This window comes from Equus asinus, chromosome 2 (assembly GCF_041296235.1).
Source record: "Equus asinus isolate D_3611 breed Donkey chromosome 2, EquAss-T2T_v2, whole genome shotgun sequence".
Classification (NCBI taxonomy): domain Eukaryota; kingdom Metazoa; phylum Chordata; class Mammalia; order Perissodactyla; family Equidae; genus Equus; species Equus asinus.
In genome coordinates, this window is record NC_091791.1 from 87,675,620 (window position 1) to 87,700,328 (window position 24,709).

At 44.7% G+C, this 24,709-nt stretch overlaps 1 protein-coding gene and 1 long non-coding RNA gene across 4 annotated transcripts in view; one reads left to right on the forward strand and one right to left on the reverse strand.

Annotated features, from left to right (window-relative positions):
* Positions 1 to 1,398: 1,398 nt before the first annotated feature.
* On the reverse strand, positions 1,399 to 9,351 carry LOC123281131 (uncharacterized). Of its 2 annotated transcripts, none has more exons than XR_011496500.1 (3): positions 9,085 to 9,351; positions 6,138 to 6,237; positions 1,399 to 2,880 (listed from the first exon to the last, which is right to left on the reverse strand). It is a non-coding gene; the product is annotated as an uncharacterized lncRNA (long non-coding RNA). The 2 variants fall into 2 exon arrangements; XR_006520387.2 differs by having other exon boundaries at positions 2,222 to 2,880; positions 9,147 to 9,287.
* A 60-nt stretch (positions 9,352 to 9,411) lies between these two features.
* The window catches only part of ERCC6 (ERCC excision repair 6, chromatin remodeling factor), a 70,554-nt gene continuing 55,256 nt past the window's right edge, over positions 9,412 to 24,709 (forward strand). Inside the window, exons 1-5 of one of the 2 annotated variants that reach the window (XM_044759343.2) lie at positions 9,412 to 9,525; positions 13,967 to 14,402; positions 16,291 to 16,411; positions 18,367 to 18,478; positions 23,071 to 23,788. In XM_044759343.2, coding sequence (XP_044615278.2) covers positions 13,981 to 14,402; positions 16,291 to 16,411; positions 18,367 to 18,478; positions 23,071 to 23,788 — 1,373 coding nt within the window. In that variant the 5' untranslated portion in view covers positions 9,412 to 9,525; positions 13,967 to 13,980. The remainder of the gene's footprint in view (positions 9,526 to 13,966; positions 14,403 to 16,290; positions 16,412 to 18,366; positions 18,479 to 23,070; positions 23,789 to 24,709) is intronic. The other variant, XM_070493116.1, reaches the window with a different exon arrangement.

The window sequence follows — 24,709 nt, forward strand, 5'->3', positions numbered from 1 at the left end:
TTAAATATATAGAGAAAAAACATTTAAAGGGAACTAACCACTGCTACTTGTATCTTATCAATGTGGTGGATACCAGGCTGCTTCTCAGCCCCACTTGGACCTCCCATCTTACCGGGCCTCTGGTCTCTGTCTGTGCCCCTGAGCTGCACCTTCTCCTCTCTGTCAGGCCTTGGCTTCAGCTCCTCACAGATCACCCTCCAAATACCTTGCCCTGTTGTCCTCAGGAAAATAGTGCCTGTCTGTATTCATTTTCTGCTTCTGCACAACAAATTACCATAGATCCAGCAGCTTAAAATACCACACACTTATTAGCTCCCGGTTCTGTAGGTCAGAAGTCTGGCACAGCGTGACTGGGAGAGAGCATGACCCCGTTCAGAGTATCACAGGCTGAAATCAAGGAGTCGGCAGGACCGAGTTCCTGTCTGGAGGCTCTGGGCAACCCCCTGCTTCCATGTGCATTCTTATTGTTGGCCGAACTCAGTTCCGGGGGGTTGTAGAACCACAGTCCGTTTCCTCACTGAAAGTCCGCTGGGGGCAGCTCTCAGCTCCTAGAGGCCGCCTGCATCCCTTGCCACGTGGCCCCCTCCATCTTCAATGTAGCAGCGACACATTGGGAATCTCTGACTTTCCCTTCTGCCACCAGCCAAAGAAAACTCCCTGCTTTTAAAGGGTTCAGGTGATTCCATTAGACCCATGTAGAAATCTCCCTATTTAAATGTCCACTGTGTCATATAAGGTAACCTGGTCACAGGAGTAAAATCCATCATACTAGGGGCCCCGGAGACTCTGCAGGCCATGTCCAGAAGTGGGGGAGGGAGGATCATGGGAACATGGGGGTCATCTTGGAATCCTGCCTACCACACTGCCCCAGTGTCCAGCCCAGGTCCAGGACCCCTACCCTCATGGCCCCAACCCCTGGACATAAAAGTGAGTTGAAAAGTAAGGAAAGCCAAGAAAGGAACACTCTTGGGCTTCCTCAAGAATTACAGGAGCTGGAGTGGGTGTGGGGTATGTGGGACAGAGAGCTAGAGAAAGAACTGAGCAGCCAGCTGGATGGAGAGTTCAGACGTGGGACCACTTGCCCAGGCTGAAAAGCTGTTCCAGAGGCCCAGAAATGCCTTCTGGAAGTCCCTTGGAACTTGAATCAGAACTGATAGATGGTGGGGTCAGGGAATAGGAGGAGCAGTGGGAAGGCACATTCTCCAAAATTCTCTCAACCATTTTCACATTCACATGCTGGCATGAACACTGGTTCTCAAACTCATCTGATCCAGGGCACCCATTCTGTAACAAATACATCTTAACACCCGCTACATACACACACACACACACACACACACACAGTTTTTTGAAATCAGTATAATGCCTTTGCTGAATAAAATAAAAGAGACATAATTTGTAATGAAACAATCCTCATTTCAACATGTGAATGCTTGGGCAGGCTGACACTTGGACACAAAATGAATAGAAAGATGCTCGGGCGTATATGTGGAATCAACTTGAAAGTGACAAATGACAGCACAGACTGACTCAGCGTTATGCCAGAGACGTGGAGACGAGGAGCGGTGTTGCCATTGGGGATGCGACTTTTAAAATGCTGCCAAAGTCTCAGCTTACCTCACTCACACGGTAGTTGCATAGCTGGAAAATTCCTTAGTAAGACTGTGCCAAAAGGACTTTATGTCACATGGAGTTCAGGTCTAACTCAAATAATTATGAGCAAGTTTTTTACCTACACAAACGTCTGGGAAAGCATTTGAAAGTCAAGTAGAATGTAGCATAATTCTCCCTTTTGTGTCCTCCACACTGACAATGTCAGAATTCCAGGTCCCCACCCACTAAATGCCTATAGTGTGCCTTCATCATTGTGTCCACTGCTCCCCTCCATGAGGACCACAACATTAAGCAGTGCCCCGTGAAGGCACGCCAAGGAGACGCAGAGAATGGGCATCCTGAGTGCTACCGTTTTTTTCCCATCTTTGTAAAAGCCAGAAAACTGGAACAGTTCCTGCGGAATTAGTTAATAAGACACACCAAAATGGGGATTCCACCAACTTGCAAATTGCATCTCGGTGGAGGAGCTCTCTGAGGTCTCGTTTCTGCTGGCCCTACACTTTTGCTAAAACATATCACTCGCTGTGTGACACTTTCATTATTTACTGCTCCAAGGCTCAGAGAGCAAAGCGCCAGGCTGGTCTCCACTCACTCATTCATTAGTTTAAATTAAACCCTCTAATTTTATTTATGCTGCCACAAACTGATTAACAATTTGCCAGCAAAGAGCAGGAAGTCTTAAAAAGCATCCTGAGGAATCTGTGGGTCTCTAAACACAGACCTCACAGAAATGAGGTGGGCTGTGGACAGGGGATTCCGCTAGGCTGGAGGAGGCAAGCTTTTGAAGCTTCACCACTTCGTGCAACCTCGGAACAGCCGATGGCTCTGAGACTGGCTGTCCCCCAGGGGCTGATGCATTGACAGGCAGCAGCCATCTCTCTTTATATGCAGTGCCTGACAGTCCTCATGGCTGTGGGAGAGGGGACACGGCTGGGCTGGGAGTGACATCCTGTGTTTCCGGAGGGAAAAGGGGGAGGTTGTGGGGGCAGCAGAGATCTTTTCCCCAATCAGTAGGGGAAATGGACACTGACCCAGCCAGTTACAAAGCAGTCTGGTGAGCGCTGTGCTGGAGTTAAGAACAGACAGCAAGGAGGATTTCCTGCAGCCTGAAGGGGAGTGTTGGGAAGGCTCTAGGAAAGGGCTGGAATTTGAGCTAAATCACGGAGAACTTGTAGACCACCACCACACTGCCGATCCGAAGAGGACGACGACATGAGCAAAGACTCAGATATTTATTCCTCCTCTTCCCAAGGGCCAGGCGCATTGCTAGGACAAAGTATTAGGGAAAGAAAAATGAATGAGAGAATGTAACAGGCTGAATGGGGAGTTTTAATCCAACAACGTTCAAACGTGATTTCCCCCTCTAACAAGCACTACTATCAACTTTGCTTTTTCAGGTTCTTTTTCTGTTCATGAAAGTGGGGAGGAAATGAAACTTGGTCTCCTGCCAAACAATATTACCCAGGTCACATCTGATAAGTTTGGCCAGTATTCTAATTTGGGGTTAAAACATCTGTGGCCTTTCAGGTAAATATGCAGCTCATTTGAGTGTTAGGACCCTCTGCCCAGGTCTTCAGAAGCAGTGAGCTGCTGGCAGGGGAAAGCCTGTCCCCCCTCCCAGCCTCTCCTCCCTGCCCCAGGTGTCTGTGCCCGTGCGTGGCAGAGCGCTGGGACGAGTGAGGAAGGGTCCCACTTAAGAACCACCTGCTCTGGGTGGAAGAGGAGTGGCTCTCTTTCTGCTGGCTCATTTCTGCATCTCCTCTGAATGCCAGTGATCTGTATAGCCTTTGGAGTCCCGTGGACCCGCTTGCTCCACAGGTGACAGTGCAGTGACCTGCTGGCTGCCTGTGCCTTTGTGCAAATTGTAGGTCCTCTCTGGACCATGAGCCCTCAGAAAGAAGCCATCCTGTCGTCCACACCTCTGGCACCGAGCATTGCGCCATCCTTCTGGATCACCGTCCACATCAGTTAGCTTTTGCTGCATAAAGTACTCCAAAACATACTGCTTAATACCACCAATATTTATTAGTTCTCACAATTCCATGGGTCAGCTAGGAATTTCTCTGGTCTGGATCAGCTCCACTGACCCCTGAGGTCAGCTGAAGGCTCAGTTCTCAGTTAGGGCGGGATGGTCTAGGATGGCCTCACTCACAAGTCTTGAGTTGACCTGATGCCCACCGGGCTTATTTGCTTGGCGGCTGTCACAAGATTTCCAAGAGAAACACCAGTTCAAGCCCTAAGGCACTAGAGCTCTTAAAAAATTGCTTTATTGAGATATAATTCACCTACCATAAAATTCAATTTTAAAGTGTAAAATTCAGTGGTGTTTATTTTTGTCTCTATGCATTTGCCTATTCTGGACCTCTCATATAAATGGAACCATACAACATGGTTTTTCATGCCTGGCTTCTTTCAAACAGCATGATATTTTCAAGGTTCATCCATGTGGTGGCATGTGTCAGTCCTTCATTCTTTCTGTGGCTGACTAATTTTCCATTGTATAGATGTACGACATTTTGTCTATCCATTCATCAGTTGATATACTTTTGGATTTTTCCACCTTTTGGCTATTACAAATAACAATGCAATGAACCCTTTGTGTACCATTTTTTTGTGTGGGCCTATTTTTTCCATTCTCTTGATTATACATCTAGGAGTGGAACTGCTGGGTCATATGGTAACTCTGTGTTTAATTTCTGAGGAATTGCCAAACTACTTTCAAATTATTTTAAGTGGCTGCAGCATTTTACATTACCACCAGCAACATATGAGGGTTCCAATTTCTCCACATCCTCCCAGCATTTGTTATTTTCCATTTTCTGATCGTAGCCATGTAGCGGGTGTGAAGGGGTGTCTCACTATGATTTTGATCTGCATTTCCCTAAAGACTAATGATGTTGAGCATCTTTTCACGTGCTTGTGGCCACTGATATATATTTTTTGGAGAAATGTTTATTCAAGTCCTTTGCTCATTTTTAAATTGGTTTGTTCTTTTTGTTATTCAACAGTTGGAAGAGTTCTTCATATGTTCTGGATACCAGGCCCTTACCAGATACATGATTTGCAAATATTTTCTCCCTTTCTGTGGCTGGTCTTTTCACTTTCTAGATAGCGTCCTTTGATGCACAAAAGTTTTCAATTTTGATGATGTGCAATTGATCTTTTTTGTTGTTGTTGCCTGTGCTTTTGGTGTCATATCTAAGAAACCGATGCCAAATCTCAGGTCATGAAGATTTACCCCTAAGTTTTCTTCTAAGAGCTTCATAGTTTTAGCATTACTTTTGGGTCTTTGATCCATTTGGGGTTAATTTCTGTATATGGTGGGAGGTAGATTCCAACTTCATTCTTTTGCCTGTGAATATCTAGTTTCCCAGCACAATTTGTTGAAGAGACTTTTCTTTCCCCAAGCACTGGTCTTGGCACTGGTATTGAAAATCAACTGAGCACAGAGGTGTGGGTTTATTTCTGGACTCTCAATTCCATCCCACTGATCCATAAGACTATCCTTATGCCAAAATAATATTTTTAAAATGTAAGTTTCATTATGTTACTTCCTTATTTAAAACCCCCCAAAGGATTTGATTTCCTTAGAAGAAAATCTAAATTCCATGCCTAGCTTGCAGAGCTCTAGATACCCGGCCCCTGCCTACCCCAGCTTCAGCCGCAGTGGGTCAATTTCTAGTCTTTAAATTTGCCAAGTTTGTGCTTGTCTTACCCTCTTTGCACTACTGCTTCCCGCCGAGAATCCTCTTCTGCCTGATCCCCACCTCACAGTCTTCTTCCTGTCATTCAGATTACAGCCGGAATGTCTCCTGTTCAGATACCACCTCACACCCACTAGGGAGGCATCCCGCTCACTCTCTAACATGTTGTCCTATTTTATTTTCCTAAACAGAATTTATTACTTTATATTTTAATTTGTTTAACGCATTTTTTTATTTTCTCCCTCTGCTAGAGTATAAGTCCTATGAGAGCAGGGACCTTGTCTGCTCTGTTCACCTGTGTCCTCCACAGGCAACAGAGCACCCGGCTCGGAGTAGGCACTCAGTAAAATGCATCTGTTGAAACGAAATCACCCAAATCTAGTAGTTGGTGCTCTGCTTCCTCTAGTGGCCACTGGTTGAACAGCATCCCCTGAGAGTCAGCGGCTCAAAGGGAGCTGGACCAACAGAGAACAAGCAAATGAAGCTGCCTCACAGTGTAGAGCATATTAAGACAGCATGAGTCCACTTTCTTTCTATGAGTTTTATCTGAAATTGGATATCCTGTAAACATGTCCAAGTCCGCAGGTTATTCTTACTATTGCTAAATTCTTCTTTATGTTCATACTCTCAGTTTCCACTGATATGAAGACTAGACCAACAATAACTTTCTTCTCAGGTGTTCAGAATCATGAGGATTCCCTTCAAAATCTCCTTAATGTACAACTGCACATGTTAGTTACAATGCTGGTGAGTAACAGGAACATTACACTGAAACAGGGGAGCCTAATAAAATCAGGGCACACTGAGATGAACCCGTACCTTCTACAGTGTGAGCAGAACTTGCTCATGCGGATCTGTTCTCTTCTTTTTAAATCAGCTGTGGAGAGCAAGGTGTTTGCTGGAGATTACCGAAATGACCCTAAAAGATTATGAAAAAAAGCAATGGCCAAAATTAATCACGGAGGGGTTTGAGAAAAAGTCAGGGCAAAGAGAAAGTTGGACAGGATATATGAAACAATGAAGTTAAGAGAGATAAAGCCACAGAATGCCATGGTGGAGGTGTGAACAAAAAGTAAGGGGACTGTTCCTCATCCCCACCGCACACACATGCACACACAGATGCATATACATTCGTATTTCAATGGAATTATATGATTTTATACATTCATTGATTTTAAAATTATTTGCTCATTTATTCAACGTATATTTAACATTAGTCTTTCTAGTGGTTGCCAACATAATTCTAAATAATATGATTTGACCTCTATTTTCAGATTTATCAATTTTGCACAGTATTCAATGCCCTCCCAAGATATTGCTACTATTTCTTTCATTAGTTTTTTCCATGTTTATGGAGAATGGAGAATAAAGGTGGTGCATTGTCATTACCCTGAAAGTTTGAAAACTGAGGCTCAACTTAGCCCTTCTGCTTCACAAGGGCAGGAGGAGAGTTTCCTGCACTGAACACTAAATAGAAAGGCACAAGGACAATTCTGGTCATATTCAATTAAGTTAGTATGTGTAAAGCACTCAGAACAAAACCTAGCCCCCAGTGAGGGCTATATAAGTGCTTGTTAAATAAAATGTGTTAAAATCTAAAGCAATAAGTGCTACACTAGAGATACTGGAAATATTGCTTTAGGCGTGCAGCAGAGATGCAATGCCTAACTCTGTTTAGAGGGCCAAGGAAAGCTTCAGAAAAAAGAAACTCTGGGCTGAGTTTGGAACGGATGAGAGAATTCCACGCAGAGACGCATGTGCAAAGTCACGCAGGCCTGAGAAGAACAAGCAGGCGTATGCTGGAAACAGATCAAGGTCCCCCTCCCACCAAAAGTCCTGGTTCATAGTTTGTCCATTTCTGTAGTGTGAATATTCCCTCCCGGCCAGCTTCAAGCCGCCAATGTGAGGTCACTGAAGGCTGGGCTGGCTGTGGACTGAATTGTGCTGTTCTCCTCCCGAAATTTGTATGTTGAAGCCCTAACCTCCAATGTGACTGTATAGTAGTCCTCCCCCTTAACCATGGGGGATACGTTCCAAGATCCTCAGCGGATGCCTCAAACCATGAATAGTACCAACCCTACATATACCATGCTTTTTCCTATATATCATACCCATGATAAAGTTTAATTTATAAATCAGGCACAGTAAGAGATCAACAATAAGTTCTCTTTGGCAATCCGAATTGCCCGCAACACTACTCTTGTGCTAAATAGTGGCCCCAAAGCACAAGAGATGGGCACAGGTTTCATCAAAATCTGAGTTATCGCTGCTAATTGACCTTATTACTCACTACTCTGAGTCTAAAGAGGTCAGAGGAAACTTGGCTTAGAGGAAGTATGTAGATCCTTTAATAAACTGAACACAAATTCATGTAAAAAGCTTTACTGAATTAACAGTGACTTTCTATCATTATGCCTTGTCTAAATTAAAGGGATACTACAAGGATAATTACTATTGTGTGGGGTACCGTGTGAGGCTCCAGACCCACTCTCCGTCTTTCTCTACCCTGCCTTGTGCCCGAAGAGGCTGATCTATATGGACCCACATCAACAGGCTCCCTTGCCCTCTGGCTTTCAGTTGATTTTGATCAATGGGAGGATGTGGAGGTCAGGGTATTTATTTCCCCAGCTCCCTCCTGCTGAGTGACCTTGGGTTGGTGCATTTCTCTGGTGAAGCAGTCTTTTCCATTCAGCTATTCTGCGTCTTCCCATCACCCCTCCAGGCCTACCGATTGTGTGTTAGTTTGCTAGGGCTGACATAACAAAGTAACAAACAATGTAACAAAGACTGAGGGCTTGAATAACAAATTTGTTTTCTCTCTGTTCTGGAGGATGGAAGTCTGGGATCAGGGTAGTGGCACGGTTGGTTTCTTCTGAGGCCTCTCTTCTTGACAGGATAGGTGGCTATTTTCTCCCTGTATCTTGACAGGGTCTTTCTTCTGCGCATGTCCATATCCTAACCTCCTCTTCTCCAAATAGTCACGTTCTGAGGTACTAGGGGTTAGGATTTCAAACAAATTTGGGGGGATGCAATCCAGCCCCTAATAGATGGGAACTGCTCCTGGCCTCTTGCCAGCCCCAGGGGTACCAGGCCATCCTGAGTTGTTTTCCTAAACTCTGCCTACATCTTTGAAAAGTTATCAATTCTCCTCAACTAACTAGTCGGAGTGTATCATCTGCTTCCTGTCCAAATTCTGACTGATACATAGGGGCTCTCCAAAACAGTACACACTAAAAAGGGGACCTCATTCTCAAAATAGTAAGGAAACCCTATATATCTCGGGGAAACTGCTTTCAGATTTAAGCAGGAAAACTATCTTACCAATGCCTTTCTAGGCTCAACGTTTTATTCGAGAGATAACTAAATTCTTTCTTTTTAAGAAACAAGTCACATTTTTATGTGGAATGACATATTTAGATTGGCGCTAACAGGAGAGAGACGGTGGTATTACCGAGCATTACCAAGTACGCTTCCCAACCCCCTTTTCCTATTTGACTTCAGGCTTCAAAACGAAGAAGGCCCTTCCCTACCCAGGCCCCAAAGATCCTTCCAGCATTCACCACCACTCCCAGAGGAGTGGGACAATCCACTCTCTGCCAGCACTGGAATCCCTGTTTGTGAGGCGGAGAGAGTATAGAAAGAAAAACAGCCCTCTCCCTATTTTTACGGGCTCACAGCCGTGCCAGATGTCCAGGAGAGGACAGAACGCCGACTGTACGCGGCTGAAAAACGCAGCGCTCAGGCCAGTTCCCTTCCCGAAGCTTACTTTCTCTTCGGGGGTTCCCGGTTAATCGGAAGCATTCACATTCGCAAGGCCTCCTCGCATACTTCTCTCTCTCTTTCCGGAAACATGCCTTTAAATTCTTATAACCGCCTTCCTAGACAGGTATTTTTCACCAGGAGTAAAGCGCCGGCCTCAAGACACAGCAGGTCCGCAGCCGAGACAACTCGCAAGGCCGGATCGCAGGGAGAAAGGCGGGGCTGCATCCCTCGCTCATACCACGTGGCCTCGCCCGCAGCTCCCGAGCAACTCGGCAGCCGGCGCAGGCGCTGTAGGCCCCACCCGCGCGAGCCCGTCACGTCACTGTAGGGGGCGGCGCTTACGACGGGCAGAAGACGCATGCGCCGCGGTCGGTCCCAGTCGGGTTCCAAGGCGGCTGGCGGCGGCGGCGTCTGCGTTTCCGTACCGGCGGCTGCGCGGCCCTGGGTGAGTGTGCGGGCGGCCGGGTTGGACGTCGGCGGGGCTGTCTGGGCCCTGTTCGGGCGCCCCAGGCGGCAGCGGCTTCTGGCTGTCATGGGGGCGCCCTCCGCGCGGGCGGCCGGGACCGGCCCTCGGCCGGGCGCGCTCCTTCGGGCCGGCCCACCTGCGGCCGGAAGTGACGGCGCGGCGCCCGCTCACCTGGGTGGGCGCGGGGCCCGGCGTCTGCTTCTCGGCTGTGTCAGCATCAGCCCGGCCCTGTTTGATCTCTATTTCAGTACTGGAGTTATTTGCAAGAGAGAATCGAGGTAAAAACAAGTCAGGCGTTTGGGTATGGATGTAGGCGAGTAGGAGGAGGAGCAGGCGGATTTAGCTGTAACAATGTTTCCCATGTAGCATCCGTCTTCACCGCTGTCACCCTGTTCCAGGCTGCAGTCAGTGTTCGCCTGGACGTCTCCCTCCCGTCATCTCCTGGTTACACTGTTCCTCCAGTCCGTTATCCATAGAGTAGCCCAGGTGGTCTTTTACAAACACAAGTTGGGATCACCCTGTTTCAAACTCTTCGGAGTCGCTCCATGGTACTTGGAGTAGGATCCAAGCTCATGCTTTCCCCGGGCGTATGTCGCCTAGCCCTTGCCTACCCGTCCGTCTTCGCTTATCCCTGCCGCTCCTCCCCAGCTATGCGCGGATACAACCAGACCTCCGGACCAAGGTCTGATTTCGCCCTCGCCCCAGTGCTCAAAGGGGAGGCCACTGAGGATATTGTTTTCTCGGATGATTAAGCCTTGCAGAGTGGTGGAAGATACTAAGTTTTACGCAATGAATGGAGTCCTTGTCAGTTCTTTAACTCAGTTATTCGTGTAAAATAGAGTAAAAAATTCTCACTGTGCTCCAGCCTTCTTCCATTTTCCCAAATGCACCAGCTCTGACCAGCCTTAGAAATTACATATGTCGTTTCTTTGCAAAATGTTCACTCTACCTTTGGCCTGATAACTCCTGTTCATCCTTCAGATACTGGCTCCAATATCGCTTTACCAGAGAGGCCTCTCTGACCTCACACCTACCTCCACAATGTCAGTTAGGTTCCTCTGTTGTTTTGTCCTAAAGAATCCTGTACTTTCCTCTTATAGCAGGTACCGTGATTACATGTGTGTGTAAATATAACATAGATAAATACATATTCATATATGTAAATTCGTGTGTGTGTGTAAATGTGTGTCTTTCCCAAGAGACTCGAAGCTCTGTGGGGACAGAAACTAGTTAACCTAGTACATTGTCTCGTGTGATTCTCAAATATTTGTTAAATGGATGATTTATTTCCCTTCTGAAGCTCTTTGCCTTCTGATGAGAACTTCCTGTTTTTCAGCTGTCACTCCTAGGAGACTTGCCCTTGGTCCACAGTCACTCTCCCAGTGGTTCCATGACTTCTGTCTGTCTCCCCTGCCCCCTTATGGCTTGTTTCTTTTTAATTCACCCAGCTTGGACCCCACAGTGAGTTACTTGAACTACTCTCCTCCTCAGTCCGTGCCCTTCTGTCCTTCTGCTACTCCTGCTCTGAAATCCCCCACTGGTGACATTTCCCCTGGGATTGCTGGTTACTTAGGGAGGAAATTGTGCAGCCTTGGGGGTTGTTGGCCATCCGTGGTTTTTGGGGGCCAACCTCAGATGGGCCTTCCACACGTATCACCAACATTTGTTCCCCCTCGGCTTTTCTCTGGTACAGGACATTTATTCCAGATTCTTATTCTTGTCCAGCTCCTATCCCAGCTTTATCCCCTGACTCAGGAAATGCCCACACTTCCTACCTTATAGGATGTTTTTTCTATGCTCCACCTCAGCTCCTCTCCTCTGCAGCTACAAATTTAGGTACAACAGGAGTCATCCTTCTGCCGGAGTCAGAGAAAGATGTGTTGTGCTTTCTGTTTACTTCTGTACTTGGTCTTTCCCTGCTGCTGTCTTGTACAGCTCTCTGTGTAGGTTATCTCCCTACTCCCCCTCCAGCTATTACATTCTATGGTATTTCTTGACCTAATTTTCCTCTCCCAACCCCTTATTACCTTATCATTCCAGCTGTCTCCCTTCCGTAGCCAAGCTCCTTAAGTGGGCAGGCTACCCATGTGTGACCTGTTTTTTCATCTACTCACGTCTGAACCTCTTACAGTCTGGTTTCGTCCCCACTGTTCCACTCAAACTTATTTTGCTAAGGTAACTAGTGACCTGCTAATTTCCAAATCCACTGGACCCTTTCTGGTTTCTTTATGTGAACTTCTTGTCTTATTTTCCACTTTTAACTATTCCCTCTTCCTCTTTTTCTATTGCTGGGAGTTTTCTCCAGACGTCGTTATTTTAACCTTGTCTTTGTATTACAGTATTATTACTTAATATTTTTGATGAATTAATGTCTTTTTTTTTTCAACTGGAAAAGAAATCCTTGGATACATACAAATAAGAGCAATGAAAATAGGATTGTTCAGTTCCAGCTAGTGTGAACGCTCTGAGCTGGAATCCTGCCCTCTCTGTTGAAAATGGAGACTAGCTGATGATAGAGCACCAAACTGATCCTTTCTCCTGAAAGTGATCAGAAGGCCCAGAAAAGGAGGAACTTTCTTACTCCATTGTTCACTTTTAACCTTTTCAATGTTAGCCTCTTCTTACCCTCTTAAAGGGTCCATGGTACCTGTCATAGCCCTGGGACCCCTGGGGCTGTTTGCTCCACTCTTCTGATGCATCCACACGTCTTCCAGACCTTTCTCCTGAGCCCAGATTTGCGTTTCTGACTGCTGCGGGACCTTACTGGCAGCTCATAGGCTCTCCACCAGCCCCTTCCCTGCTTTCCGTCTGCTTCCTTTCTGAGATTCTCACTGTCATGAGTGAATTCACCAGTGACTCATTGTCCAGGCCCGACTTCAGACTCCTCTCTGAAGTGTACTTCCTTTCAGGGTATATTGAGCACCTCCCGTGTATCAGACCCTGGGCTGGGTTTTCACATTTTAGCTGCACATGTTTCTTGAGCTCCAGACACAGTGCGTTGTCCCTTCCTCTATGTCCACGTGGCCTCTTGCCTCCCCAACAGACTTGCCCCACTGTGTTATTGATGCGCATCTCCTCCCTATAGAGTGAGCTACTCAGGGCAGGATGACACTAAGATCCTGGCATCTTTGTGTCCCAGGGCTTGACTGCTGGGATTGTTTATTTGATAAAGAATGAGTAGGGCTTATTGGGGGCCCTTGTGGTCATTTCATAGAAATAAAGTTTCAGTGCTGAAAGAAACCTTAGTTTATTCACAGATAAATAAAAAGCAAGGCTGTCTCTTGGTTATTGTGTTGCTTTTAAATGTATTTCTTGGATAGAGTTATATAGGCAACATAGTGAATACATTTTCATTCAAGGAGTTCCTGAGTACCTGGAGTAAAATGTAAAAGTTCCCCTTTATTTCTCCCTGTTCCTTCTGCTTCCTCCTCCCAGTTGTTGCAGGTTGAGTGTGCATCTCCAGTCGCTTGGAATGCGTTCCAGACACACGGCTGAGGATACACAGTTTTTTCAGCATAAATTCGTTCATACTATGTGACCTCACTTTAGAAGATTTTTCTGTCAATACCACTGAAAATACTTAATGCCTCCGTTAAATATTAACAACATGCTACACTAAACATCCTTGTACATGTCTGTTTCTCTGGAATGAATACTTAGTTATGTGCTTTTTAAATATTGATAGATATTGCTAAATCACCTTCCTGGAGAGGTTTACTAGTTTATGTTCCTACCAGCATTGTGTGAGGGTGGATCTTCCTTATCAATACTGGATATTATCAGGCTTTACGTTTTTGCCAACCTGATGGGGGAGAAATTATATTGCGCATTGAAATGGAGTTATTTTTGAGAATGTTTTAATCTTTCTCAGATTCTGATTTTAGTGGTGCTGTTCTCTCTTGTTCGGAGTTTCTGTTTATTGGAGTAAATGTTCAGCCTAAAAGTTTCTAGTGTCAGATTTGTACAGAAGCTCTCTCTTTACATCAGTAAATCTGTACATTACCGTGGATCGTGCTGCTGTAATGTAAACCACTTGTGCCATAGTGCAGTGAAGATGCTGACTTGGAGACCGGCACGCAGTCACATGGCTTCAGCTGATTTGGAGGAGGCTGGGCGTCCCTCAGGGTGTTATTGCCAGCTTTCTTAGCTGGCAGCCCAAGTGTCCTCTGTTAATGATACTGCAATTTTTCTTCTTTTTGTTTGGTGAGTTTTTCTTATCTATTATCAGAACTGGAGAGGATTATATAATTTGAGCCCTTTTAAGAAAACTAATACTTGAAAACTTGAATTTCTGTAATTGGAGGATGATCAATTGATTTTTTGAGAAATCAGTCTGTTTTAACTATAAAACGTTTAAGAAGCTATATAAATATCAATTCTATGTTACCAAAAGGCTTACTGAAAATTTTTTTTCTTTTAGATAGTCTGTAGAGGATGCCAAATGAGAGAATCCCCCACTCAAATCAGCCTCAGGAGCAAGAGTGTGTACAGAGTCAGTGTGTCAGTAGTAATGAAGACATGGCAATCAAGCAAGAACGTGATGGCAGTGTGGAGGGGGAGGGGAGCCTCCCCTCTTGTTCCTCTGCTAATGGACCATCCGCTTCCGCCGAGGGGTGTCCGTCAGAAGTTCCGAGGAGAGGGCCGGCCCTGCTGCACATTGACAGGCATCAGATCCAGGCGGTGGAGCCGAGTGCGCAGGCCCTTGAACTGCAGGGCTTGGGTGTAGATGTCTATGACCAGGACGTGCTGGAGCAAGGTGTGCTGCAGCAGGTGGACAGCGCCATCCACGAGGCCAGCTGCGCGGCCCAGCTCGCTGATGCGGAGAAGGAGTACCGGTCCGTCCTGGATGACCTCACGTGAGTGTAGACCCTCTCTCTGATTGCAGAGTTTGTTTGCATATGACGGAGAGATTCAGATAACAGCTGCAGTATTCCAGCAACTTAGGAGATTTATAGCACCTCTTATTTGGAGAATGGAGTCAGTAAGCGCAGTCCACGACCTTGTGTTCAAACTCCAGCCCTTTTCTCAGGGGCAGCATTGTCCACAGTAGTTAGGGTCTCAGTCTAGCTCACAACAGCCTGTTTATGCTGATGTCCTGGAGGGAAGTACTGTTCTCAGTGCCCCAGAGCTCACAAGCATGTGCACAAAGTGGTTCTCAGGAGAAGTGTACCCAAAGTTCTGATGTGTCCTGTTCAACGTGCAAGGAACACATCCGCCCTCTCACATTTTCCTCTGTGCTATTGTGTTTTTTCCAGTTTCTTGACTGAGTGTCAGTCTTTTGGTAAGTTTTCAGATTTGCATTTCTAGAAATAATCAGAAACAGCTCCCTGCTTTTCCTTTCTTCTGCCTTCCTTTTGACTTTATAAGGAAAGATGACGTCCTGTGGAGACTTTATTTGTGTTTTAGGAGAGAGCCAAACGTGGGCTCTGTTGAACGTTACACAGTGGTGGGAAGCGGGAGTGGAGGACTGAGCTCACTCCCCATTGCCAGTCTGCCCTCCCTTGGCCAGGGTTCTAGGCAGGGGGCAAGCAAGAAAGAGAAGGGAAGGACCGGGTGGGAGGATGGTGCAGTCCCAGATGGGGGCGGCTGGGGGAGGGGAGAGGAGGAAGGAACGTGGACTGTTGGCTCCCCCGTGGGGAGGCCATGGTACAGGTGGCTGTGGCACTTAAAGGATGTGTTTTGTGCTAGCAGTTTCCTGGTGTTGTTCTCTTGGCCTCTTGAGTAGCAAGAGTTCTCAAATAGCTATAGTCTGACCTTCAAGTGTGAGGACCTCGATTCCTTATAATGAACACCTTTTACGTTTGACCTTGGAAGTGTGTCCACTGCTTACAGAGGTCACAGAACAGAGTGCTGCAGAGTCACAAGGCAGGCTAACACTAGACGGATGGTGACATCTGGTCCTTAGACTGCCAGTAATAACATTGATTGATAACATGTTTTATCCTTGCATTGATAATGTTTTATCCTGAAATACACAAAGGATACAAATAGCAAATTACACACGTGTCAAGATTGAATTTGTGTTTTGAAAGTTGGGAGTTAGAATTCAGTGGTGTCTGTTTTAGGAGCAATGTATTATAAATTGATTTTTTTTTCTTTGCACTGCAAAGTGTAATGCTACAGCAAATAAGCCTTCCAGTCATGCAAAAGAAAAATATTGTCACAGATGTCTAACTTATATAAGAAAATGTTTAAGCATTTTTAGTTCTTTTCCAAACTTTGGGAGACTTCCCTAATGGGCTTTAAAAACCCATGTATGGGTTGTTGATAATGGGGGAAGCTATGCCTGTTTGGGACAGGGGATATATAGGACATCTCTGTGCCTTCCTCTCAGTTTTGTTATGAACCTAAAACTCTCAGAAAATAAAGTCTTTTAAAAAAACCACACAACAACCCTATATGCGTTTTTTCATATAAAAGGACAACTTATTGCACATTGTTTTAGCAGTCTCTTGAATAAAGTAGACACTTAAAATGCTTATGGAATGAATGAATCAGCTTACAAATGGGAATGTGCTGATTTAAATAAGGCAGATAACAGAAAAACACTAGTAGACATCTTAAACTTGTGACAATCCTTCAGGTTCTCTTTGTGGCCAACAAGAATATGCATGCTGGTTTAGTTGCTTTTATCCTTTAGTTAATAAGAAGTAAAAAGGACGTGTTTTTAGCATTTCTGTCTTTATATTGAACTATAAAACATGTTACCAGAGTGGAAAATAGACGTTCTATCTTATTTTTCAGGTCATGTACGACATCCCTAAGGCAAATCAATAAAATTATTGAACAGCTTAGCCCTCAAGCGGCCACCAACAGAGACATCAACAGGAAACTAGACTCTGTAAAACGACAGAAGTATAACAAGGTGATTCCGAATAACGCATTAAATACTGCATTTTTGAAAAAGTCATCCTTTAGGCTCATTTAGTATTTAGGAAGTATTCTGAAAAGTACTTAAAAGATGTAAGGCAAATATTTATAATAGAAAATTTTGAGCTCCTTTTTTGTATGTTTAATTTTTCAGCTGTTTCCCTTTAACATCCTGTGTTAAAGAGTATTTTTAAAAATACACACACAAACACATACATACATACATACATACATACATACACATACGTATTTGATAAGAAGTGCCCCCTTAGGCTTTGCCTGCCTCCTCCCTCGTCTCTGCTTTGATGGTCTGCCTTGCTTCACCATTTTCTTTGACCACCCTAGGCTCCTCTTGGGCATGCTGGCCTCTCACTCAGGCTCCTTGTCTTGTGTGAACGTGCATTTTTTCTGCTGAGCTCCTGTTTGCACTGGTTGTGCACCCTCTGTTTCCTGTTGGCGCAGCCATCACCCCTCACACACTTATGCTCACTGTTCCGAGAGGCTGGCCTTGGCTGTGCCAGTCATCACCTAGCCATGCTGACCGGGTCTGTGCTCGGGGGTAGAACTTAAGGGTGGGGGAATATCTATTACTTAAGACATTGTTTTATGAGGTTTGAGACACTTTTTAGAATTTATGTGTGCTTTGTGAAAATATATTGCCGTAGATAGGCGTGCCTGACTAGTTTTGATGGTTTTATTCTGCCATCCCGAATGACTGACAGATGTCGTCATACTTGCGGTTGGTTCAGTGCAGTGAGTAGAGTTCTTGCATCTCTGATTCAGCTCTGCTGGAGGGAGGGGGGAGACTCAGTTCCTCCTTTTGCTTTCCACTCACCAGTCCATCATCTTCACCACCTGGTCTTCTCTCACCTCACCTCCAGAGTAACTGCCCAAAGGTCCGAGCTAGCAGTGGCCTAAGGCAGCCGGAGTCTCCCCAAAACAGGGAGGGGGCATCTTGCCTTTTGTGGGAGCGTGTGGATCAATGTGCAGAGACCTTCTCTGACCCTGGGCTTCTAGTGGGCTGGGGTTTGAAGGAGCGCAGAGGACCAAACTTTAGGCCACTTTACGTACTAGTCTTAGCTGGATTGTACATCCTCTTTTTCCTTAGTAGCTCTTTCATGATTAGAGATAGACTGTTCAGAGAGAAAGGCTGTTTTAAATGAGATTTTGCTGAGAGAAGGAAAGACTCCAAGAGGAAAATGAATCGCAGATCATCACAACTTGGCATTTGCATTCAGGATTTCCCCTCGCCCTGCGCTCATTTGGCAGTTAAACATTCTTGACCTTGGGAAGAACCAGGTCCCACAGGCCGGGTTAATTGGGGAAGATAGGAATGGCCCCAGATCTGAGCTCTGATGATATAGAGGGAGGCAAGACAAGGAGGCGTCTGGGTGAGGGGGTAAAAGAGTGTCAGAAAAAATTTTCCTTTTAAAATGTTGTGATTGGGTAGAATACTATAAAGGACAATATGGTAGGTTGTCCAAGGGGGCTGACACTTTCAACTGTCTGAACGTTTGAACAAATGTGTTTGTGTTTCTTAGCCATGCAGCCTGTTGACCTCATAGCCCCCGGCTGCTGAGGTCAGAAACACAGAGAAGTTTAGTGATTGCTCCAGTGAGTAAGGGGGCAGCCGAGTAGACATTTCTACCTCCAGAGTCAGCGGAGAGTCAGAACACGTGAACCCCAGTGCTCGGCGTACAGAAAGCTGTGCCGCTGCTCTGGAGTGCAGGTGGGGACAGGGATGCGCGCCTGGTGGCAATACTTTGAGGGCTGTTTCCTGCTAGAAAAGTGGCAGTTTCTCAAATAAGATTCTTGATAGTAATAGTAATGTGTGGAATTTATTTTTATTTTGCTCCTGATTAAAGTTTTTCAATTTTATAATGCTGTCTTTTGTATCTAACAATAAATTACTTCATTGCCGTTTTGTGTGTTGAACATTTACCATTTAAGGAACAACAGCTAAAGAAGATCACAGCAAAACAGAAGCGGCTCCAGGCCATCCTTGGAGGAGCAGAGGTGAACATTGAACTCGATCATGCTGGTCTGGAGGAGGAGGCTGCAGGTGAGGATGCTGGGAACAATGCCACTGTGTTTTTGAACTGATCCTAGGCCTGACGTCAGGAGGGTGTCTCTTCTGTCCCAGCCTGGGTTTTGAGAAAAATACATTTCTTTGCCTTAGTGTCAAAACAGATTTAGGAAAATTTTATTCTCTACAGTATACCTGCAGAACCAAGTCTTTTTAAGTCATGGGGTAAAATTTTTAGAGAATGGAAGTAAAGGTTTAACTCAGTCTACTGGAGGCTGCTGGTGCACATTTAATATTATGTTTAATAAATTAGAAATCTTAACATTCGTATAGTTAATTTCATGAAGACAGCTAACATCTTGATTGAATTACATTTTGTGAGCCCAGCCTCATTGATGAACATTGTTAAAACTGCTTTCACATACCTTTTTGGGACATATTGGGCAGACTTTCCAAGCATCAGTTCTGTTGTTTAAGAAAAGACATCTTCATTCAGGTTATACCGTGGCCGTGATTTTGTTTATATCACTGCCTTGGATGGATGTCTTTTGGAAAACCTTTTGGGAAAATGCATAAGCTTTGAAATGCAGTGTCTTTTAGTCAGTGTTTGTGTATGCATGTTTAGAAATTGGTAGCCATTCAGTCATTTATTACTTGAAATATAGATTAAGGCTTCTTAGCATTTAAGCTGTTGAAGCAAATATTTTCTACCAGCTTCAGAAGTTTATTTAATAAGACAGAATTATGAAGAATTAATTGAGATGATAGAAAAAATATTAGATATGCTTTTAAAGTTCAGTCTCAGAATCCATTGTGCCTACGACCAGTGCTTTCTGCACCTGAGGTACCATATTTCTCAGAGGTAACAGACTTTTGTTCCTGCCTGTCTGCCTAAAACGTGCTGCTGGCTTTCACCTCCTGTTGCTTCTTTGGTAAAACTTTGCCCGGGATTCAAAGTTACTTCCACAAATCCACAGCCCCTTGTCACCTGTGCTCCACTTGGCCTGTCTGGAGCAGCTGATGCTTCTGTGCCTTCTGGGGTCCCTGTCTCTCTCCTGGTTTTCCTTTCAGTCTTCTCACCATTTCTGATTAGTTATTTTTGGCCAGCTTTTCTGGCTTTATCTTAAATGTTGATGATTCTCAGCATAATAAGATAATAAGAGGATGAGCCCACTTCTTGTTGTACTGCCTCTCCCTGGATAATCGCAGTCACTCCCTGTGGTGCTTGTGGCCACCCGAGTTCTAGTATTTTACAAATCTGTAGACCCATGGCCTTGCCCTTTTTCTGAGCTCCTGGTGCCTGTTATATCTCTCCGTCAGATGCCAGCCAACACTTGAGACTCCTGGTCTCTCTCATTGCGCTCCCTCCTCCGCCCTTTCTTGTCCCTGGTGCCCTCTGCCCTGTTGGGGGGCAGTAGCACGGAGTGTCAAGGAGCACAGGCTTTGGGCGCTCCAGCTCTGCGTTACCCAGGTGTGGATGTTGGCTGCGTTCCTTAACCTTGCCAAGTCTGTCTTGAACCCACGAGATAGAGATAGTATAGTAGGCCTTCATTTCCCCTGTTCTCCACATAGTGAGCCATTTCATAAGTTGTTATCAGGATTATCTTATAAAGAATCCTTTTCTGGAAGTGGTGGGTCAACTTTGCAGCATTGGCTTTGCTCCTCTGATCTGGGATGAGACGAGATGCTCACTATCACTTTTTGTATTCAACATTGGACTGGACAGTCTAGTAATGAAAAAAAATAAAAACCATAAGGATTGGGGTTGGCCCTGTGGTGTAATGGTTAAATTCACATGCTCCATTTTGGCAGCTTGGGGTTCATGGTTTTGGATCCTGGGTGTAGACCTACATGCCACTCATCAAGCCATGCTGCGGAGGCGTCCCACATACAAAATAGAGGAAGATTGGCATAGATGTTAGCTCAGGGCCAATCTTCCTCACGCCCCACAAAAAAGTAGTAGTATAAAGATTAAAGAGAAGAGATAACCATCATCATTCACAGAATACATGATTGTTTATGTAGAAAATCCAAAAGAATGGACAGTCTGTTGGAATTAATATATGAATTTAGCAATATCATTGAATATAAGGTCAATACACAAAAATCAGTCATATTTCTATAGCCCAGCAAAAACAAAATTTAATAAAAATGCCAATTATAATCGAAATTAAATACCTCGAAATAAGTCTTGGCAAAAAAATCTGGTTTTCTGCAATGCTTTTTACTTTAAAACTATAAAATATTGTTAAAAAATTAGAGGTCTTAAATGGGAAGATACACCATGGTCATGAGTTGGAAGATATGATATTGTAATGATGTCAGTTCTATCCATCTATAGTTTCAGTGCAACCCCAGTATAAATTTTAGGGGGTTTTTTTGAGGAAGAGAATGTGGGTGGGAAGTGTAGGATGAGGGTGGAGGACGTTAACAAACTGATTCTGAAAGTTATATAAAAATGCATTGGGCCAAGAGTAACCAAGGCAATCTTGAAGAAGAACAAAATATCAACACTTGTTATCAAGTTAAGTAATTAAGACAGTGTGGTATTGGTGCAAGGAAAGACAATTAGACCAATGGGACAGAATAGAAGGTCCAGCAAACAGACCCTCCGTATATGGTCACTTGATTTATGACAGATGTGGCCCTGCAATGCTGTGCATAAGAATCATCTTTTCAATAAGTGTGCTAAGTTAATCCACATGAAGATAAGATGAATCCTGTCCCATTACACCATGTACAAAAATAAATTCCAAATGAATTGTAGATCTAAATGTGAGTGGTAAAACAAAGCTTTTAGAATATAACATTGAAAAACATTTTCATGATCTTGGAGCAAAGACTTAAGACAAAAATGCTCACTGTAAAGGAAAAGATTTGCAAATGAACTATATTACAACTAAGAACTTCTGTTCATCAAAGGATAGCAGTAAGAGAGTGAACAGGCAAGCTGCAGAGTGGGAGGAGATGTTTGCAGTACATGTGTGAATCAAAGGACTTGAATCCGGAAGGTGTAAAGAACTCCTAGAAATTTTTCCTTTTTAAGGCAAACCACCTATGAGAAAAATGGGTAAAAGACTTGAACATTTTCTTTAAAAGAGGCCATCCAAAAGATCCATAAATCTATGGAAAGGTACCCTAGTTCCTTAGTCATCAGGGAATACAAATCAGAACCACAAATTGGTACTGCTTCACACCTACCAGAATAGCCAAAATGGAATGGCAGGGGTGTGGACCAACTGAAGCTCTCGAACACTGGGTGGAACTTCAAATTGATAGGACCACTTTGGAAAAGTGTTTGGCACTGTCTATTAAAGCTTAACATACCCAAAGAATTATATACATATATTATCAAAGAATGTATGCCAGAATTTCATAGCAGCCTTATTCCTAGTAGCCAAAACCTGGGAACTACACAAACGTCCATTAACAGTGGGATGGAAAAATTGTATGTAGTTTCATAACAGAACACTAACAGCAATGACAGTCAACGCACTGCAACTATAATCAACAAAAAGTGTGAATCTCATGAGCGTGACGTTGAGCAAAAGAAGCCAGACACGACCTTTCCGTTCACCGAAAGTTCAAAGCCGGGTACAGCTTGTCTATAGTAGTGTTAATAATCAGGTCAGTCATCATCTTGGGGTGCAGCAGAGGCCAGGAGGCACCATGAAGAGCACATCTAGGGGTGCTAGTAATTCTGTTTCTTGATCTGGATGCTGGTGTATGGGGATTTTTTTCCTGAAAATTCATTGAACTGTACACTTAGGATTTGTGTACTTTCTAATGTGTGTTTTCTTCACCATAAGTTTAATGAAAAACTCTCTGTGGCGTTATTGGCCTACAAGAAACATATTTTAGCATATTGATTCTTTCCTGTTAAGCTTTCCTTCTTTTGCCATTTTGGCTTTTGGTAAAGTAATTTTGCCAGAGATTAATTTCAACTAATGAAAGGGATGATTTCTGGGTGACTTTGTACCATTATGGCATAACTTCCCATTTTAGTCATCTCTTCAGGCAGTTAACTTCACCCATCTAACACAGTGTGTCCATTAGACCTTTTGGCAGTGATGGAAGTGCTTTCTGTGTTCTCCGTTATGGGAGCCATTAGCCTCGTGTGTCTCTTAAGCACTTGAGATATAGCAGGTGCAACCAAGGAACTGAATTTTCAGTTTAAATTTAAATAACTATGTGGTGACTGTCGTATTGGGGGTGGAGAGCTAACGTTTTTACCAATTAGGTGCCTGCTGACTTTTTAAGTGTCTATTTCTAGTTTTCTCCTGTCTCTTGAATTTCAGTCCATCAGAATGCTGGTGTGAGCAATGACACCGGAAGCTTGGGAGATTGCTTCCTGATGGACTACCTTTAATTAATAAGGAAACTCAGCTAAATGTATCTCTCTGTATGTTACGTATGAATACTTCTGTCTTGGATGCACAGAGAGTATATTTATAATGCAGTATTTTGGAAGAAGTTCTTTTGGGCGGGAGTACACTTTAGCACATCAATGATTTTTTTTTTAATATGTGTTATTTGTAGGTGCCTAGTGTTGATTGAATAAGTGAATAGATCTGTTGTCCTCCTGGACAGTTTCACGCAAGTGCCCAATGCCTGTCGTCCTCTTTCAGAACCGGGGCCGTCCTCTCTCGGCAGCATGCTCATGCCTGTCCAGGAGGCTGCTTGGGAGGAGCTGATCCGCACTGGCCAGATGACACCTTTTGGTACCCAGATCCCTCAGAAACAGGAGAAGAAGCCTAGAAAACTGATGCTCAATGAAGCATCGGGCTTCGAAAAGTATTTGGCAGATCAAGCGAAACTGTCTTTTGAAAGGAAGAAGCAAGCTTGTAATAAAAGAGCAGCTAGGAAAGCTCCGGCTCCCGTCACTTCTGAGCTGATCCCAACGCTCAGTGAAAACAAACCAGACGAGAGAAGCAGAGTTCTCTTGAAAGCAGATAAGCGCTTGAAGAAGCGCATCGGGAAACTCCAGAAGAGGGCTCTTCAGTTCCAGGGGAAGGTGGGGTTGCTAAAGAGAAGGAAGCCCTGGGAGTCTGATGTGAGGCCAAAGGCAGAGGGGGACTCTGAGAGTGAAGAGTCTGAGTACTTGCCCACGGAGGAGGAGCAGGAGGAGGTGGCCGGGGCCGACCTGTCTGGAGAGGGCACCGACTGTGAACTGAGGCCTGTGCTCAAGCGCCCGAAACGGCCGAAGAAGGTCACAGTGCAAGAGATTGACGATGACTTTTTTCCAAGTTCGGGGGAAGAAGCTGAAGCTACAGGAGGAGGAGGAGGTCGGAAAGTAGTGAAATGCCGAGACGACGGAGATGAAGATTATTATAAGCAGCGGTTAAGGTCAGTCTGCACAGATTGTAAACTGGTTGTCCTGCTTGCTTTATCTTAGGCGGCAGGTTTATTAATAAGTAAGAGTTCTAGATCCTTCTGAATATGTTAGACCCCTGTTTGTCTACAGGTTGGACTTCTGCAGCCTTAGCCCGCTACAGCCAGCTCCTCGGTGGAGCTGACTCAGATGCTGCTTCCAGGTCTTCATTCAGATTTGGGGGCCAGTCTCAGAAGAAAGCTCAGGGGAAGGGCTGGGCAGGAGGCACGCAGAGGACTGGAGCATGAGCTGTGTGCCTTTCCCTGAGGGTGGCTGCCCTGCAGCCAGGCTCAGGGAGGAGAAGGCAGGCTTGTGTGGTGTCTGCTGGGGGGCTGGTTTTTGCTTTTGAAGCAGGAAAGTAATTTTACAGGTCTTCCTTTCCAAAAAAGCTGAAATTTAAGCTTTAGCATGGGAAAGAATAAGCTTGCTTTCTTAAATCCCTCCTTCCTTGTCTTGAAACAGTAGTTATCTACAGAATTATAAACCACTGTGGTACCAGAAATGTGCTTTGTATGCATAGCATACTCTTCTTGGGCACTGTCCTTTTTTACACTCGAGGCTCACTTTGGCTCTTGTTTCTGTGACTCTGTCAGTATGTGATGCAGGTAAGATAGAAGGGAAGGTTTGGGGCCAGACCCATGAAGTAGTGGTTAAGTTCAGTGTGCTCCACTTCGGCAGCCCAGGTTCATGGATTCAGGTCCCAGGTGTGGACCTACACCACTCGTCATCCATGCTGTGGTGGTGACCCTCATACAAAATAGAGGAAGAATGTCACAGATGTTAGCTCAGGGCCAGTTTTCCTCAAGCAAAAAAAGAGGAAGGTTGGCAATAGATGTTAGCTCAGGGCGAATCTTCCTCAGCAAAAAATAAATAAAATGGAAAGTGACCATGTTTTG